Below are 17,063 nucleotides of genomic sequence, written 5' to 3' on the forward strand. Positions count from 1 at the left end.
CCAGGATGGAGGTGTGTGTAAAATGGAGGGAGGAAGGAGAGGCATATAGACTGAACACCCCCTTCAAGCTTTCCTTGCCATTGTCTATGCTTTACCAGACAGAGGCCTTTGGATTTAGGCAGGGAAACGAGATTAGGATCATGGGCACCCTCAGCATCAAGCTCAACAGACTTGGAGAGACTCACCTTCCAGTGACCAGAGATAGTATCTGACTGTGTCTAGCTCCCGCTTCATGTCTCCAGGGACACCTCCCGGGTTCTCCGAGGGCACAACACCAAACTGAACCAGAAGGACGGTGATTTCCTTTGTCATCCCTGCCCTCACTATCTGAATGTTGGGGATGAAGACGACAAGCAACAGCAAGGCCACCTGTGAGCCAAAAGCCTGGTGAGCACTACAGACAGTGTGCGAGGGAATGTGCTCATGCACGTGCAACAACAACCTGCCCACCTCCACTGTGGTAAACTCCCACCCCAGAGCAGCTGCTGATCACATCCTGCACACTGCCATGGAGTGGAGGAAGCAACGGGGAAGTGGGTGCCAGAGCCTCAGACACAATGGAAAGGTGACAGCAAGAAAGGGGTTAAAAACTCCAGTCCGGTATGCAAACTGGGACTGGCCTGAGGCTGCCAGAGCAAGAGTCCTCAGTTCCAGTCTCTCGCCCATTGCGCTGGCAGGAGCACACAAAACAAACACCAACAGAGAGAGCTGTGGGCAGCTGCCACATCTAGCCCTGCTGCAGATAGAAAGCAGGGCTGTGACCAGAGCCTGGCCCTTGCTGAAGCTGATCACCCTGCCACGGCACAGTGACAGCGGCATTGAGTATAGAGGGGTGCTGCAGGCTCCGTCAGGCAGGAGTGACCTTTGGGACAATGCAGTCTGTCATTGAGATTAATCCTGCTTGCTCCCGGAAGAACCCTCGCAGTGCCCAGGGCAAGCCACAGAAGGGATAGGACGGGTGGGGAAGCCTGGCAATTGGATGGGGCTGCCCATCTTGTTTCCCCACTCACATGGAATGTAAGTAGGGCATGGGAAACAACAGCACAGGCTGTCAGGGCCAACCACGGGTCCAGAAGGGGCACTGACACAGGCTTACCTGGTAAACAGCAATCACAGCTGTGGTTACAGAGAGAACCAGCTTCAGAGGAACCTGGAACCCTGAAATCCCAGAATGATAGGGGGACATATGAGACAGGAGACCAATTCTAGCTTGGGGCTTAAGAGCAGCAGGGTGGCAAGTTAGCAAAAGGTATCCATCTGGACTTCAGTTCCTTCACAGTGTCAGTCAGTGTAAGTGTGTGCAGACTCACCCCTGCAGCTAGGGAATTAGCTCAATTTCCAGCCCAGAGCGCCCTCTGCAGGCTGGTGATCTGCCACAGCTTGGCTCCCGTGTCCCTCTCAGGACCCCGGTGCCCCTTCAGCTGGATGCTGCTACCCTCGCAGTACCCCCACAGTTCTGGGTCTCCCCCTCCCAGGGGAACCCCCCACCTCCTATCCCCACCTTGCCTCAGTCTTGGCTACTGCCAGTCATCACTTAGCCCCCATTCACTGGGGTAGACTGCAGTGTATCAGCCACTCATCACATGCAAGGTTGGGTTGGACCTGCTGCTTCTCTCTGTAGCTGGGCTGCCCCTCCGCAGCCCCAATACTGGTCTTAGGCCCTCAGCTAGGCCCACAGCCTCGGGGTTTTCCAGGCTGGAGCTCCCTAGCTCCTCTAGCCTTCCCCTAGCCCTGCCCCACTCCTAGTACCCTGCTCAGCTCCCTAGCAGCCAGGCCCTTCTCTCTATAGAAGCAGAGAGAGACTCTAAGTGCTTCACTCCCAGCCTTTTTATACAGGCCAGCTGTGGCCGGATTGGGGTGTGGCCCAGCTGCAGCTGCTTCCCCAGTCAGCCCAGCTTTTAGCCAGGCAGGAGCAAGGGACCACCCTGCTACAGTCATTCTCGCCATCCATCTAGTTTTGTTACATCTGTTTATAGCTGTTTGACACCTCTCCTTCCACCCAAAAGCATCCCCACCACTATAGTTTCATCCAGGCCTTCCTCAGTGCATCCAGATTCCAGATTCCACCCTCCACTCATCTGTCGATGCAACAACAGTCAACTGAACTGCTAAACAAGTGCACGAGGGAAGAAGCCTAATGACACAGAAACCTTTATGCAATCTGGGACACAAGGATATTATGCCAATGGAGTTAGCACGCTCCTTGCAATGCCTCAAATTTCCTCTCACAAAGATGACAGTTCATGCAAATTGAGGAGTTGTGCATGTTTAGAATGGCAGCTGCCTGGACATAGATGCTTTGAGAGAGAGAGAGAGACAAGAAACACAGTTACTTCACATGGGAGGAAGTCTGGTGCCAGAGACCCTGATATGCCTAAGAACGCATCAGAAGATCTTGTCATACAGTACCTTCCTGGGGTGTGTAGATGTAAGAACGTAAATACATCTGGGCCCTCAAAAGGAGACTTACTTTCCTGGAGCTGGAAAAGGAAGAATTGCGATGAGTCAGGTATGAAACATTTGGCCCAGAACAAAAGCACTGCTTTGTTTTTTAACGCTTATCGATCAGCACCAACAGCCTGCCCTTTTGGGTGGAAGTTCTGATGAAGCTAGTATTCTGCCAATACATCTCAGTCCTGACTTGTAGCATGCACAGCCACTCCAGCCCCAGGCTCCCCATGCACAGCCCAGCCAATGTGTGTGGTCCTGAGCTTACCTCCTGCTCAGCTACTCAAGAACAGCTTCCTTTCTAAACAACAGCAAATAGCACTGTTCAGAGCAGTGTTTCTCAACCTTTCTGGGCCAGTCACCCCTCATTTTATGTCAAAATTGTCAAAATGGCCTTATATTTGGTATAAGGGTAAAGAAGTGTCAGTGATAACAAGAGTAATGGAATCCAAAGTCAGAAGGGACCAGTGGGATCGTCTAGTCTGACCCTTGTATGAGATGGGTCATAGGACTGCCCTGAATTCCTGTGTGAACTACAGCATGATGGTCATGTATGAAACTCAGTATAGATTACATTTACTTCTCTAATGTGTGTGTTTTGAGAGAGTGACAGAATACTTGACATTGGAGGACAAAGGTGCGTGGAGAAGGGAAAGAGATTTTCTTTGCTTTAGACTGTAATGAAGTTTTCCACGTCTTATAACTAAGGCTGCGAGCTTGTAACGGAGGTCATGGAATCACAGAAAGTCACGGAATCCGTGACTTCGGCAGCCGCTGATGCAGCTGGCCTGGGGGCTGCCTGAGCAGCTCGGGTGGCCCCTGGGCTAGCCGCACCAGCCGCTGCTGGGGCAATCTTGGGCCACTGCCCATCCCACCCCCCAGCAGGAGTTTGGGTAGGGGGCTCAAGGCTGGTGTTGGGGCACGGGAGGGGGTGAGGGCTCTGGGCGGCACTTACCTCAGGGGGCTCCCTGGAAGTGGTGAAATCCCTCATCTTCTAGGGGGAGTCACAGCCAGGGGCCTCTGCATGCTGCCTCTGTCTGCAGGCACCACCCCTGGAGCTCCCGTTGGCCACAGTTCCTGGCCAATGGGAGCTGCAGAGCCAGTGCTTGGGGAGGAAGCAGCACGCAGAGCTGTGTGGCTGCACCTCCGCTTAGGAGCTGAGGGATGTCACCACTTGCAGGGAAGCACAAAACCCAAAACTCTTTCCCGGGTGTTCCCAGCCAATGGGAGCTGCAGAGGTGGTGTTTAGGGTGGGAGCAGTGCATGGAGCTTCCCTGGCTGCCCCTGCATCTAGGAGCAGACGTGCTGGTCACTTCCGGGAGCTGCGTGGAGCCAGGGCAGGCAGGGAGCCTGGCTTAGCCACACTGCACCACTGACCAGACTTTTAACGGCCTGGTCAGCGGTGCTGAACAGAGCCGCCAGGGTCCCTTTTCGAGCAAGCATTCTGGTTGAAAACTTGATGCCTGGCAACCCTCCTCTTCCTCCCCTCCCTTTCCCCAGCACCCCCACCTGGGCTGACCCCCCCAAGCACCTATGGTGCCCCTGGGCCACCCTCCTCCCCAAAGATTTATTCAGGGGTATATAGTACAAGTCATGGACAGGTGACGGGCCATACATTTTTATTTAATGCCTATGACTTGTCCATGACTTTTACTAAATATACCCATGACTAAAATGTAGCTGTACTCAGAACCCCCCATCGCATTTAGTGACTCACCCCCTAGAAGGTCACAACCCCCCAAGTGAGAAACACTGGATTAGAGCCAGGCAGAGTTCCTGAGGAAGAGGAAGAACATTGTTCTGGCCGTTACCTTCTTGTGTGTGTTCTTTTGGCCAGGATAGTCTTCAGGTATTCATTGTAATAGCCACTCCCTACAACCTTAAAGAAAGCAGCACAAAAGCCCACTTGTTATTTGGATACAGGACACAGTCAGATGCCTGAATAAACACCGTGGTTCTCTCTCCTTAGAGTGGTTATCTACAACAAAGGCCCTATAGGTAGCCCTGTGCTCAAAGGTTTCCATCTTTGTCCAATTCTTGCTTCCCTTTTGACCCCTGTCCAAAGAAAATCCTTCCCTATATACATTCTTTAGGGAAAGCATTGCATCATCTACTGGCAGCCTCCAATATTGAATTGATTCAACATCTAGTATCTTCTTCCAAATAGAGAGTCATTAAGCAGTTGCATTCAACTATAGAAATAAAACTTCCCCACCAAGAAGTGTTACCCAATCTCCATTTTAGATGAACAATTTTTATTGTCATTTTGCAACAAAACATTTGAGTCAATCACTCCAGAAGAAAACTGACTCATTCACTAGAGCCTAAATATCAATCTAGATGTGAGGATCGCAGGCTCCAAACCAGAAGACCATGTTGATACCAGACTGACCAAAAGGAAAACACTCAGTCCAATGCAGAGAAACGCTGGGAGCAGGATTTAGATTAACTAGAGGGTTCTTTAGACTAAATCCAGGATTTGGTATAAACACTAAGAAATCTGCAAGGTGTGGATTTGTGTGTGTTTTGGGTTGGGGGTCAGGGAGGGAGTGTGTGTTATTACATTTTAAAATAGGTTTCTCCCCATATCCTCCAAACAAAGGTTGTTTGATCTTAAGGGATTATCCCATCCTACCATGAAAACTTAGGGGGCAAACAATGAGACATCAGTTCTGGGTTGAATGGGACCCATTGATGCCTAAGCTTCTTGAGCTAAGGAGTTTACACAGAAGAGAGATTTTCTTTCCCTCCAAATACAGCAAGATAAAAAAACCCAGAACCATCAAACCCGCTGCCCTCTGGGGCACTTGTGGGCACAGCCAGTGCACCAAGAGCTTGCAGCTAGCACGGGTTTATCTGGAGAACTTGGGACACGGAGGTGGCAGGGGCTCAGCCAGAAGGAGCAGGTAGGGAATAGGCAATACTCTCAGCAAAGATTCAAGGATTAGGATTGACAGCACCTATGCTGAAGTAGGAGGAGGAGGCATTTAGAACATGTTAGACTAATTGCCTTGTTTCCTCACAGCCCAGAATGATGGCAGCAGATGGCTTCCATAGCCTGGATCATTCCAAGACAACTCAAAATGGAAGCATTCCCATGCTGAACAACAGCCAGCTGCTTTGCTGTCATCACAGGAAGTTTGTTATGCACCAGAGGTGCTGCAACAATTTGTATAGTGGAAATGCTGATGACAGAAGCCATGGAAATCATGTATTTGGTGTTTTTTATTACTACTTCAAGCCAGGAAGTGCAGCAGCACCCCTAGTTCCAGCACCACTGTTATGCACTGAACTTCAGGCACACTCCTCTTACTCTGGGAGATACAGGGAAGGACAGGAGCACCTTGCACATTGGTGGGAGCAACTAACGTGCCAAATAGCAGCATTATGGGACTGTGACTGAAGCTGAGTTCCAAGGGGTAGGATCCTGGCAGGTGACCAAGCACCAACAGAACTGATGCATTAAAGATTGATAACTCAAGCTTGGGAGATGAGCACCTTCCAATCCCCCTTGCATGTAATGACACTTGGCTGGGGTGCAATCATGATGTTGCAAGGAAAGAGGAAATTCAGTATCTCAGGCCTCTTTTCAAACAGGGCTGATGCTGGATGTGGAGGAAGGCTGCCTACTAGGCCCATGGAATATTAGGGTTAGAAGGGACCTCAGAAGGTCATCTAGTCCAACCCCCTGCTCAAAGCAGGACCAATCCCCAGACAGATTTTTACCCCAATTCCCTAAATGGCCCCCTCAAGGATTGAACTCACAATCCTGAGTTTAGCAGGCCAATGCTTGAACCACTGAACCCTCCTCCCATGACAGCAGAGAGGAAATAAAATAGGAAGGCTTGTTGGCTTGGAAGAATGATTAAAAAGTAACTTCAGTGATTGCAAGCCCCAGAGTCAGGGGTGGGAACTGACGAATACAGAATCCGGGATAGGGTTTACTGGAGAGTCAATAGAACTGAGTGAAGAGGCTCAGCAGATTGGCTCAAATGAACATATAAAAGTTTGATGTTCAGCTGACACCCATAGGTTTGCAAGCTCATGGGGACATTGACTTCCTCCATTTATTGGGCAAGCCAGAAGTTCCCCTAGAACAGCCTCTTCTCCACCATTCCAGCTTCTGATCTTACCTGGAGCCCAGAAGTAATGAAATACAGTGGGGAAAGCTAATCAAATATTTTCAGAATTTGGACTAGAGCAGTGGTTCTCAAACTGCAGGTCAGGACCCCAAAGTGGGTTGCAATCCAGTTTTAATGGGGTCACCAGGGCTGGCAATAGACTTGCTGGGGTTCAGGGCTGAAACCAAAGTCTGAGCCACACCGCCCATGGCTGAAGCCCTCAAGTTTCGGTGCCCTACAGGGCGGCAGGGCTTGGGCTTTGGTCCCCTTTCCTGGGGTTACGTAGTAATTTTTGTTGTCAAAAGAGGGTTGTGATGCAATGAAGTCTGAGAAACCCTGGACTAGAGGCTCTGTTCACAGCTTAGTGTTCAGCTAAGTCAGTTCCTGAAGCCCAACCCTACAGAAACACACAGGGCCACCTTTGCAGAGCCTGCCTCTGGTTTTCACCCAGCCATTTCTATCCGCTCAGCTGATTAAGCCTGCAAACGAGATACAGACATAAATAGCATGTGAGCAAGTGATGGACTCGGAAGCACTCAGTTTGTGCACACAATCATCCCAGTGTGCAAAGTTGGATGCGGAAAGTGTGCCTTACAATTGGAGAACTTTGGTGGCCTCATTCGACCCTAAGGGCTTGTCTACACTTGAAAGTTATTTTGGATTAGGATGGGGCGCGAATTTTAAAAAGTCACACAGTAGCTATTTGGGAGCAAGAGTGTGCCCACAAAGGGAACTACTGCAAGTAAATTTCCCTGTAGATAAACTCTAAGTAGAAGGCCGGACAGATGTGGTAACGATATGAGAAAACCATCTGGCAGACCAATGACTAGTCAAAAGCATTCAATGACCATGGACTTCAGAAAACAAAGATCAGTACTCAAGCATTTTCACTACAAAATGCGGATGATCTATTTTGCACATAAAAACAGGAGAGTCCTGCTATTAAGAAAAAATATATATACACATGGCATTTAAAGTATTGCAAAACTGACCAGTTTTCATGCCAATAAGACAATACACTACAAAATGTGTTTTAAAAAAAGACATAAAATACAGGCAATGGCATATTTCTTGAAAGTTGTCTGATTCATGCCACATTTTTTGTTTCTTCTATAGCCACATCTGGTCTGCTGGGCACATCTTCAGCTCTGGTCACTGATACTAAAGTCTCATTCACTAATTAATTAGCTCACATATATGATCAAAATTTGAACCAATAACTGGTATATAACTGTTGCACAGGGGTGTGACTAACATAAGGGGGGAAATTGATATTTTCTTTGACTCTTAGCGGAGTAAACATAACATAGATTTGATAGAAAGCTGCAGTGTATTACCTCTCTAGCAGCTGGTTTCTTCTGTGTGAAGCTCCTGACAAGCAGCACTGGATACCAAATGCTCAGGACAACGAGGCAGAGGATAATAGGAACATAAGACAGCAGGGAATAATACCTGTAAATCTGGGGAGAAGGGGACAGCTGATAAGTGTGGTTATCACTTCATACTTCAGCACAAACCTGTACCTAGGTCACAGTACATAGAATACTACAACTTCCTACTCCTGTTTCCCCTCCATCCAAAGAGTTCAGATTCAGTTTAGGGTTCCTCAGGTGCTTGCAGATGCCCAGAATGCAGCAATAGCCAAAAGCCTTTTTCCATCTGCACTGGGTTAGGAGGTTGCAAGGGCTCGGCTCTGATGTGGCCTGCACTACATTTATGCACACCTTCGGCTCCTTCAAGAAGAACCTGACTTGAGGCTTCATCGTGAAAGAGAGTCTCCCAGTTCCAAGCACCAGCCATTCATCCCCACTCCCTTTCCACTTACCTGGAGATGTCTTTAGTAGTTGATGTGACCAGGAAGGAAGAACAATGCTCAGGTTATGCATCTCGTTTGCATTTACCTTGGGCGACTGAGGGCAGTCCACTTTCTGCCAGATATGGACCACACAGTGGCACCAGGAGAGCAAGCAGCCTACGAAGTACCCGGCTCGGTGTCTGATTGTGGCGCATGCAATTAAAGGATAATAGAAGGCAGGGTAATAGAGCAAAGCCATGATCTTCCAGTACTCTAGACAAGAGTGAGGGGAGAGAAAAAACAAAATTGCAGAGCTCTCAGTACAAGGATTAATAGGCAAAGTGATACCCTTGACTTGTATATCGGGTTAAGAGATGTTAAGCCACCCAAAGCTGGAGACTGGAAACCTAGTCCATGCTAACGGCATGCAGGGACAGCCAGCGATGGCACCTCTCTTCCCCTTGGCACCACCATCACACATGGGCTTCGCATCAGCCTGCCCCATGCAAAATGCTCACTGGATGAGACCTTAGCGGTGCTGCCTTCGCTTAGCAGAGTTTAACTGCTGGGATGCCTTTGCTTTGCCATATGAAGCTCAGATGAACCCTCACCTTTTAGATCAAGGCACTTTCCCTCCAGCCCCAGTTGGTTTTGTCTGCTTCATTTCAGAGGAACTCAGCATCTGCAGCTCCCATTCACATCAACTGGAGCTCTGGCTTCCCAGTGCCTCTACGGCAGGCATCACCAGTACTAATGCAAGTGATGGAACAGCAGTACTAGGCAGGGCCTGACAGAGCACAAGGCTGCTTCACAGTTTGGCCTGAGTCACAACAGCTCTGTCTTTTTCAACAAAGCCCCGCCCCCTCCTCCCCCAGTTGTAAAATGGTCCATTGTTAGCAATAGCATATGCTGTCTGAAAATGTGGAGTATGTTTGCACTGATTTGTGTGCAAGAGGAAATGCAATAGATTGGTCAAATGTTGCCTAGGTGCAGGGCCAGGGAGGGCCCAACATATTTAAAATGAACAAATGTGTATGTGGGGGGGAAATGTAGCCAAAAAACGTAGACAGTTATTCAGGGTATCACCCAGTTAGAGGAAAGCCTGCAGCAGGTCTGAATGAGATCCCTGTGCCCACCTGGGACAGCCTGTGGGGACAGCCCTGGCTTCTGAGGGTACCAATGGATTGAAATAGCAAAACATCCGCAAACTTCAGAAAGGGATGGCCCAGTGCCACCGCATTACCTCGACTATGTGGGGAGGAGCTGGCAATGAAAGGCAGGGGGTCGGAATCCAGCACCAGCACACAAACAGAAGAGAAGAGGATTCCAAACACTGCTGCCACTAGCCCCTGGTGATCCTCCGCCTCCAAGAAATTCACAGGGCTGCAACAATTGGTGGGTGGGAGAGGAGGGTTAGAATGAGAACAGACAGGGTGCCCTTCACCCCCACCTCCCCATGGAGACCACCTTTCCCTCTGCTGCAGACAGCTTGAGAGAGAAGGGCACAGTGGTTTGGGACACCACATCCACCTGTCTCTGCCACAAAGGGTAACCACTAGGAGCATCACACAACAGCTGGGATAGGAAGTTATCATAAAGCCCCCATTGAGTGACCAGTGGCATGTACCCATGTGTCCCATTTTCCAGCACTGCTCATCACCACAGTATCTGGATGGGTCCCCATGCCCTTTGTTTAGCTGGAAGAAACTGAGCCCCAACTTGACCCTGCCATAGCCACACTCTGGCCTTCTCTGAGCTGCCCTAAGGACAAAGGTGGTTCTTCATGGTCGTTGCTGAGTGTCCCAGTCACATTTGAAGGGAACATGGAGCTGCAACCTCTCTCAGGGGTGGATAATTCTTATTTCTACTGCCCCAAAGGCATGCATGGTGATTTACAGACTAAACAGTAAGGTCATGGGAATTCATGATCCATATGGTTCTGTGGATATGGGAAAGCAGTGCATGTGATATATCTTGACTTGAGCAAAGCTTCTGATATGGTCTCCCACAGTATTCTTGACAGCAAGTTAAAGAAGTATGGATTGGATGAATGGACTATAAGGTGGATAGAAAGCTGGCTAGATCATCGGGCTCAAAGGGTAGTGATCAATGGCTCAATGTCTAGTTGGCAGCTGGTATCAAGCACAGTGCCCCAGGGGTCGGTCTTGGGGCTGGTTTTGTTCAACATCTTCATTATGATCTGGATCCTGGGATGGATTTCACCCTCAGCAAGTTTACAGACGACACTAAGCTGGGGGACAGGTAGATATGCTGGAGGGCAGGAATAGGGTTCAGAGTGACCTAGCAAATTGGAAAATTGGGCCAAAAGAAATCGGATGAGGTTCAACAAAGACAAGTGTAGACTCCTGTACTTAGGATAGAAGAATCCCATGGACTACCACAGGCTGCTGACCGACTGGCAAAGCAGCAATTCTGCAGAAAAGGACCTGAGGATTACAGTGGATGAGAAGCTGGATATGAGTCAGCAGTGTGCCCTTGTTGCCAAAAAGGCCAATGGCTTATTGGGCTGTATTAGTAGGAGTATTGCCAGCAGATCGAGGGAAGTGATTATTCCCCTCTATTTGGCACTGGTGAGGCCACATCTGGAGTATTGCATCCAGTTTTGGTCCTCCCACTACAGAAGGGATGTGGACAAATTGGCGAGAGTCCAGTGGCGGGCAAGGAAAATAATTAGGGGGCTGGGGCACATGACTTACAAGGAGAGGCTGAGGGAACTGCACAAGGGAGGAGTGAGGGGAGATTTGATAGCAGCCTTCAACTACCGAAGGGGGGTTCGAAAGAGGATGGAGCTCAGCTGTTCTCAGTGGTGACAAATGACAGAACAAGAAGCAATGGTCACAACTTGCAATGGGGGAGGTCTAGGTTGGATATTAGGAAACACTATTTCACTGGGAGAGTGGTGAAGCACTGGAATGGGTTATCTAGGGAGGTGGGGAATCTCCATCCATAGAGATTTTTAAGGCCCAGCTTGACAAAGCCGTGGCTGGGATGATTTAGTTGGTGTTGGTCCTGATTTGAGCAGAGGGTTGGATTAGATGACCTCCTGAGGTCTCTTCCAACCCTAATCTTCTCTGATCAGGGCTGCCACGCAAATGGCAGAGTGACTCAGAAGCAACCATCCTGGTCATAGCTCTTAGTTTGCCTAAAGGAAAGCTTCCCCATGCTCTTAGGTCAGCTTGCTGGGGGAAGAGGAGTGGAAGGGGGGAAAGCCATGAAAGCAGTAAAGCGAAGAAGGTTCAAATCAGGTTAGATAAAGCTCCAAACTTTAAGATTCTTACTGTGAACTTGGAGACAGCTGAAAATTTTGACTAGAAAGAGCCTGATCCAGCCCTTCCTGCTCTAGCCTGGGATCTGAAACACAGCCTTGAATTCTGCATCTGCCATTTCACCTCCTAACCTAGTTACATGCCATGCTGTAAAGTGCCAAGCTACTCAACAGCCAACTGTCTGAAAATCAGAACACTAGATAAACTAAGGGCTAATAAGTGCACCCACTGAACTGTGCTCACAATCTTTTCAGATGGCAAAATCAGAGACAGTTGAGGAATCGGGTCCATTGAGAGATTTCAGCAATTCCAGTCTGAACAGCATCAGGGAGTGCAGAGTCACATGAAAACAAATGTAAACCTCAGCCAAGGTTGCTTGTGGGGCAAAGGGAGCAGTGTTGGTGGATATGTGCAGAGGTGTGGATATGGGATTATTCTGGGTACCTCAGCAGTGCAGGTGCTCCATTCCAAGAGCTTTTATAGAAGCTCTTGCGCTTCACCAACAGAGACAAGATTATCAGGACCGCCAGCTGCAAAGAAAGCCAATGACAAATAATCAAAACAGTACAAAGTACCTATGAGGGTGCAACCCCCTGGCCCCATCTCTTTAAACACTGGCCCCATGAGTGGATGTCAGATACCCAATGAGGTGTGCGGCTGTGCAAGAAGGTGCCAAACAGAGAGATGCTTATAGGTCTAAGCAACAGGGAATCAACAGTGGGCAATAAATCAGTCCCTGCCTGAGATGGCTTGCAGCTCCCACGTGCAGGTAGGTGAAGCAACTGAATAAAGGGCAGGAACACGGTCCGTGTGTCTCAGAATGAACCAGAGAACAAGAAAGGGAGATAGATCCTCAGCTGACGTACATCTGTAGCTCCCATTGACTGTACCGGAGCCAGGCTGATTTATACACATGAGCTGAGGATCTGGCCCTTATCCGCACCCCAGTATTTGAACAGAACAAAGTGGGTCAATACAGTCTCTTGCCACCCCACTCCTTGTAACCTCTCTTCCTTCCTCCATCACTCCAGTGGTTTCACCTTAGATGCACTGTCCTTTTGTGGTAATAGTCCCGTTTCCAGGACACCAGATTTGTCCCTGTGCTGGGTGGCTCTCCTAACCTTGTGGATATACAGGCTCAACTAGTTCTGCTAGGGCCACTTAGGCCCCAGCATGACTCTGTTGAAGGGAAGCATGATCAGCAATGGGGGAACTCCAGAGAGGCCAAGAGGAGTGCCCAGTCATTTAGGTCTTTCTCCCAACTACTCTAAACTTTGGGTGGTGGTGACCAAATGTCATTACCAATTAGTGCCCAAGTGAGTGGCCTGGGTGAAGAGTTGCGGGCAAAGAGTATTTCAGTGGAGTTCTAGTGGACAGGCATCTATCTTGCAAAATGACTACTGTTATTGGCATGCTTCCTGGGAGCCTTTGAAAAGGGGTCAAAGGCTGAGTGGGACACAGGGACCAAATTACCCTAAAAGCAACACCTTGGGCAGCAGGTGGAAACATGAAGTCCGGGCTGCAGCAGATCATCTGTTCTTCTGATAAGCTACCTAAAGAGGTGCCTGATTGACAGCTCTGCTGAGTTAAACCTCCAATCCTCACATGACAGAAACAGAATGGACAGGAGTAGTGCAGGCACTCATATCACACTCACGAGCACGGCTCACAGATTAAGGGCAGAAGGGCCCTTGATGATCATCTGACTTTCTAGATAGTCTCGGCCAGAGAAGCTCCCCCAGTAATTACTGTCTCAACGACACGGATGGACAGATGAGACTTCCCTCAGAAAGCTGAACAAAGCCCAGCTTCATCCAAAGATGGAATCTCTGCAGATACTTACAGATATAGGAGCCATGCAGGTGTGATAAAGACGGTAGGAGATGGTGGGATCGCAGGCTAGGATAACACTAGGAAACACACTGAAAGAAAATAAATAAATCCACTCAAAATATATTCATTACATAAAGGAGGACCAAAGACTTCTGTAATCACATGTGCTATGCCTAGAGGAGCTTGGGGAGAATTCTGCAATAGGTGTCCTTCCAGCCTCAAGGGAAAAATATATTTTAGATTCCCTATCGATTGCACTTGTGTCAATAACTTAGCCATGCCAACAAAAAGCTTACCTTCTGAGGAGCAGCCCAAAGGGATGCTAGGTAGGTTTTACATAGTAGTTGAAATATATTCCACTAATAGGAAAGGATACATACAGTAATTCCTCACTTAACATTGTAGTTATGTTCCTGAAAAATGCTACTTTAAGTGAAATGATGTTAAATGAATCCAATTTCCCCATAAGAATTAATGTAAATATGGGAGGTTAGGTTCCAAGGAAATTTTTTTCGCCAGACAAAAGACTATATATATACACAAGCACAGATACATATATACATAGTATACATTTTAAACAAATAATTTAATACTGTACACAGCAATGATGATTGGTTGAAGTGGTGGAGTCAGAGGGTGGGATATTTCCCAGGGAATGCCTTTCTGCTACATGATGAGCTAACACTTGGCTGAGTCCTCAAGGGTTAACATGTTGTTGTTAATGTAGCCTCACACTCTACCAGGTAGCAGGAATGAAAGGAGGCGCAGACACAGAGACACACACCGTATGCATGCGTGAGCGTGTGTGAGAGAAAGGTACAGTGTGTGTGGAGAGAGAGAGAGAGAGAGAGAGAGAGAGAGATGTATATGTATATGTATATATGCATTGCCCCTTTAAGGGGGGGAGTCATAGCTCAGTGGTTTGAGCACTGGCCTGCTAAATCCAGGGTTGTGAGTTCAATCCTTGAGAGGGCCAATTAGGGATCTGGGGCAAAAATCAGTAGTTGGTCCTACTAGTGAAGGCAGGGGGCTGGACTCAATGACCTTTCAAAGTCCATTCCAGTTCTAGGAGATAGGTATATCTCCAATTATTATAATTATAAAAGTACACTGACCCCACTCTACATACATTGCCCTTTTAAGTACATCAGCAAGTTGAGACAGTAGCTGCTGCCAGCAAGCTCCCTCTGTCCTGAGCCCTGTCTTGTCCTCCCCTGCTCTGCTGATGGGGTAAAGGAGCAGGGACACTGGGGATACCCTGATATCAGTAGCCCTCTTCCCCCCCCGCCCCTCTCACACAGCAAGCAGGAGGCTCCCAGGAGCAGGGCAGTGGGGGGAGGGGCAACTGAATTGCCCTGCAACTGATAGCTAGATGGTTGCAGTACAGAGAACTTAAGGGAGCTGACAGGGGGCCATTGGCCTACCCTGGTTCCAAGCCCCCACCAGCTTCAATGGACTGCTCTTCCTGCAAGCAGTGGACAAAGCAGGCAGCTGACAAACAAAGTTATAAGGGAGCATTGCACAACTTTAAATGAACATGTTCTCTAATAATTGATCAGCAATGAAACAACTTTAACCCAGATGACTTTAAGTGAGGAGTTCCTGTACTACAAAAGTAACAGCAACCAAATGACAGAGGGGCTGGAAGGGCTTATGTATGAGCAAAGATTAAAAGACACTCAATATGCATTGCTTAGCTCAGTGACTCAGGGAGACTGATCATCATGTAAAACGAGTTTGACAGGAATAAATACCACAGCCAGGAAAGAGAAGGGGAATTGTTTAGAGTGGACCAAGGCAAAATAACGAGGAGCAATAGGTTCTAATTAAGCAGAGGAAAGTTTAGGTTGAATATGAAGTCAAGTTACTTAACAACAAGCCCAGTCCTGCCAGCATTGAAGACAATGAGCCTTTTGCCATTGACTTTAATGTGAGCAGGATGGCATCTGATGGCTGTGAAAGAGGCTGCTGAGAGAGGTAATTACAGACCTATTCCTCAAATAGTCTGGACAAAGCACTGGGGAATGTTTAGAGGAATGGGGTTAGATAGGCTAGGTGATGCTTCTAAGGTCTCAGCCAGACTCAATGTCAGTCACCCTCAAACGCTGAGTCCCAGTCCTATGTTAATTTCATCAGGCAAAAGCAGCTGGAGAATTTGAGTAGGAATGGGAACCAAAAATTCAGATTTCTGTGAACAATCTTGGGGCACAGAGTCTACAATTCAGTCTGAGTCGCTCACAAAAGTTTCCAGAGCTAGGACAGAAGTACCACAAAATCCACTTGGGGGCAGGGAGAAAGTGTTTTAAGAACTTTTCCAAACCTTTATAAAGGTTCAGGAAGAGGTTTGGATGAAACCTTGGTTCATGCATCCTTAGTTTTAATGGAATTCTATGCGAGGCTCAAAAGCCTCTGGGTTTGAAAAACATTCTTGCTTCATATTACATGTCCCACAGGTCCCTTGATTTTGATGTAGCTTCCAGAGATGAGTTATCCTGTGACAATACCCCATTCATTCTGTTGATGTTACCTCTCAACTATAGTTTTATGCCACATATATCCAGCCACATTTGAATGTTTAAAGGCATCTGAAACACAGCCAGGAGTCTAATGGCCCAAGCACAGAGCTAGAGACTTAAGTTCTAGATTTGACTTTCACCAGTTTGCCCTGTGACGACAGAGAAGTCATTTAATCTCTCCATTGTGTCACTTTCCCAATCTGTAAAACAGGGATAATAGTGCTTCACTATCTTTGTAAGGTGCTCTGAAAGCCACATCTGTGCAACACTCTGTAACGATTATCATCATTATTGAACACCATTTGGTTTTAGATATTTAGTCAGAGAGCATACTGACCTTTAGCAATCAGGGCTATTGTGCTGACTGCAGGCAAACTGTAACATATGCACATGAGCCTTCCCAAGCAGATTTCCATTGACTCCTGCAGAGCTGAGTTTCAGACCAGGAAGAACCCATACTCTCTGTATTTATAAGTTGTTCTGAGGTTACCATTAATCCAGTTATAGATACTATAGATGCAGCTCTGGAAGCAGAACTGAAAATCTGTCCCTCTGTCCTTATGGTCAGAGTGCAATAGAGGAACCCTACATTTTAAATTAGTGCTAACCACACAGCAAGTGTATAAACCTATTGTAAAGCAATCATTAACTGCTTCTACAAGCAGTCTGCATTTACAAATACATTCAGCTATTCCTGTTCCTCTTCTCTGCTAACTGCTCTCCTTTGCCATGTCTGAAGTCTCCCTTCATCTCAGGCCTGGTCTACACTAGGGGGTGAGGTCGATGTAAGATACGCAACTTCAGCTACATGAATAGCATAGCTGAAGTCGAAGTATCTTATTCCGACTTACCTCCAATCCTCACAGCGTGGGATCGATGGCCACAGCTCCCCGTCGACTCCGTTACCGCCGCTCACTCTGCTGGAGTTCCGGAGACGACGGGTGCGCTTTCGGGGATTGATATATCGCGTCTAGATGAGACACGATATATCGATCCCCGATAAACTGATCGCTACCCGCCGATCTGGTGTGTAGTGTAGAATACCCTCAGCATTCCCCAGCCC

At 48.0% G+C, this 17,063-nt stretch overlaps 1 protein-coding gene across 1 annotated transcript in view; it reads right to left on the bottom strand.

Annotated features, from left to right (window-relative positions):
* The window catches only part of STRA6 (stimulated by retinoic acid 6), a 41,187-nt gene that overhangs the window by 12,818 nt on the left and 11,306 nt on the right, over positions 1-17,063 (bottom strand). Inside the window, exons 2-10 of the mRNA XM_030545603.1 lie at positions 13,495-13,573; positions 12,096-12,181; positions 9,608-9,747; positions 8,471-8,637; positions 7,907-8,029; positions 4,260-4,327; positions 2,410-2,480; positions 1,097-1,158; positions 186-369 (exon numbers count right to left, since the gene is read on the bottom strand). Of these exons, the coding sequence (XP_030401463.1) occupies positions 186-369; positions 1,097-1,158; positions 2,410-2,480; positions 4,260-4,327; positions 7,907-8,029; positions 8,471-8,637; positions 9,608-9,747; positions 12,096-12,181; positions 13,495-13,573 (980 nt within the window). The remainder of the gene's footprint in view (positions 1-185; positions 370-1,096; positions 1,159-2,409; positions 2,481-4,259; positions 4,328-7,906; positions 8,030-8,470; positions 8,638-9,607; positions 9,748-12,095; positions 12,182-13,494; positions 13,574-17,063) is intronic.

The sequence above is a fragment of the Gopherus evgoodei genome, unplaced genomic scaffold, assembly GCF_007399415.2.
Source record: "Gopherus evgoodei ecotype Sinaloan lineage unplaced genomic scaffold, rGopEvg1_v1.p scaffold_38_arrow_ctg1, whole genome shotgun sequence".
Classification (NCBI taxonomy): domain Eukaryota; kingdom Metazoa; phylum Chordata; order Testudines; family Testudinidae; genus Gopherus; species Gopherus evgoodei.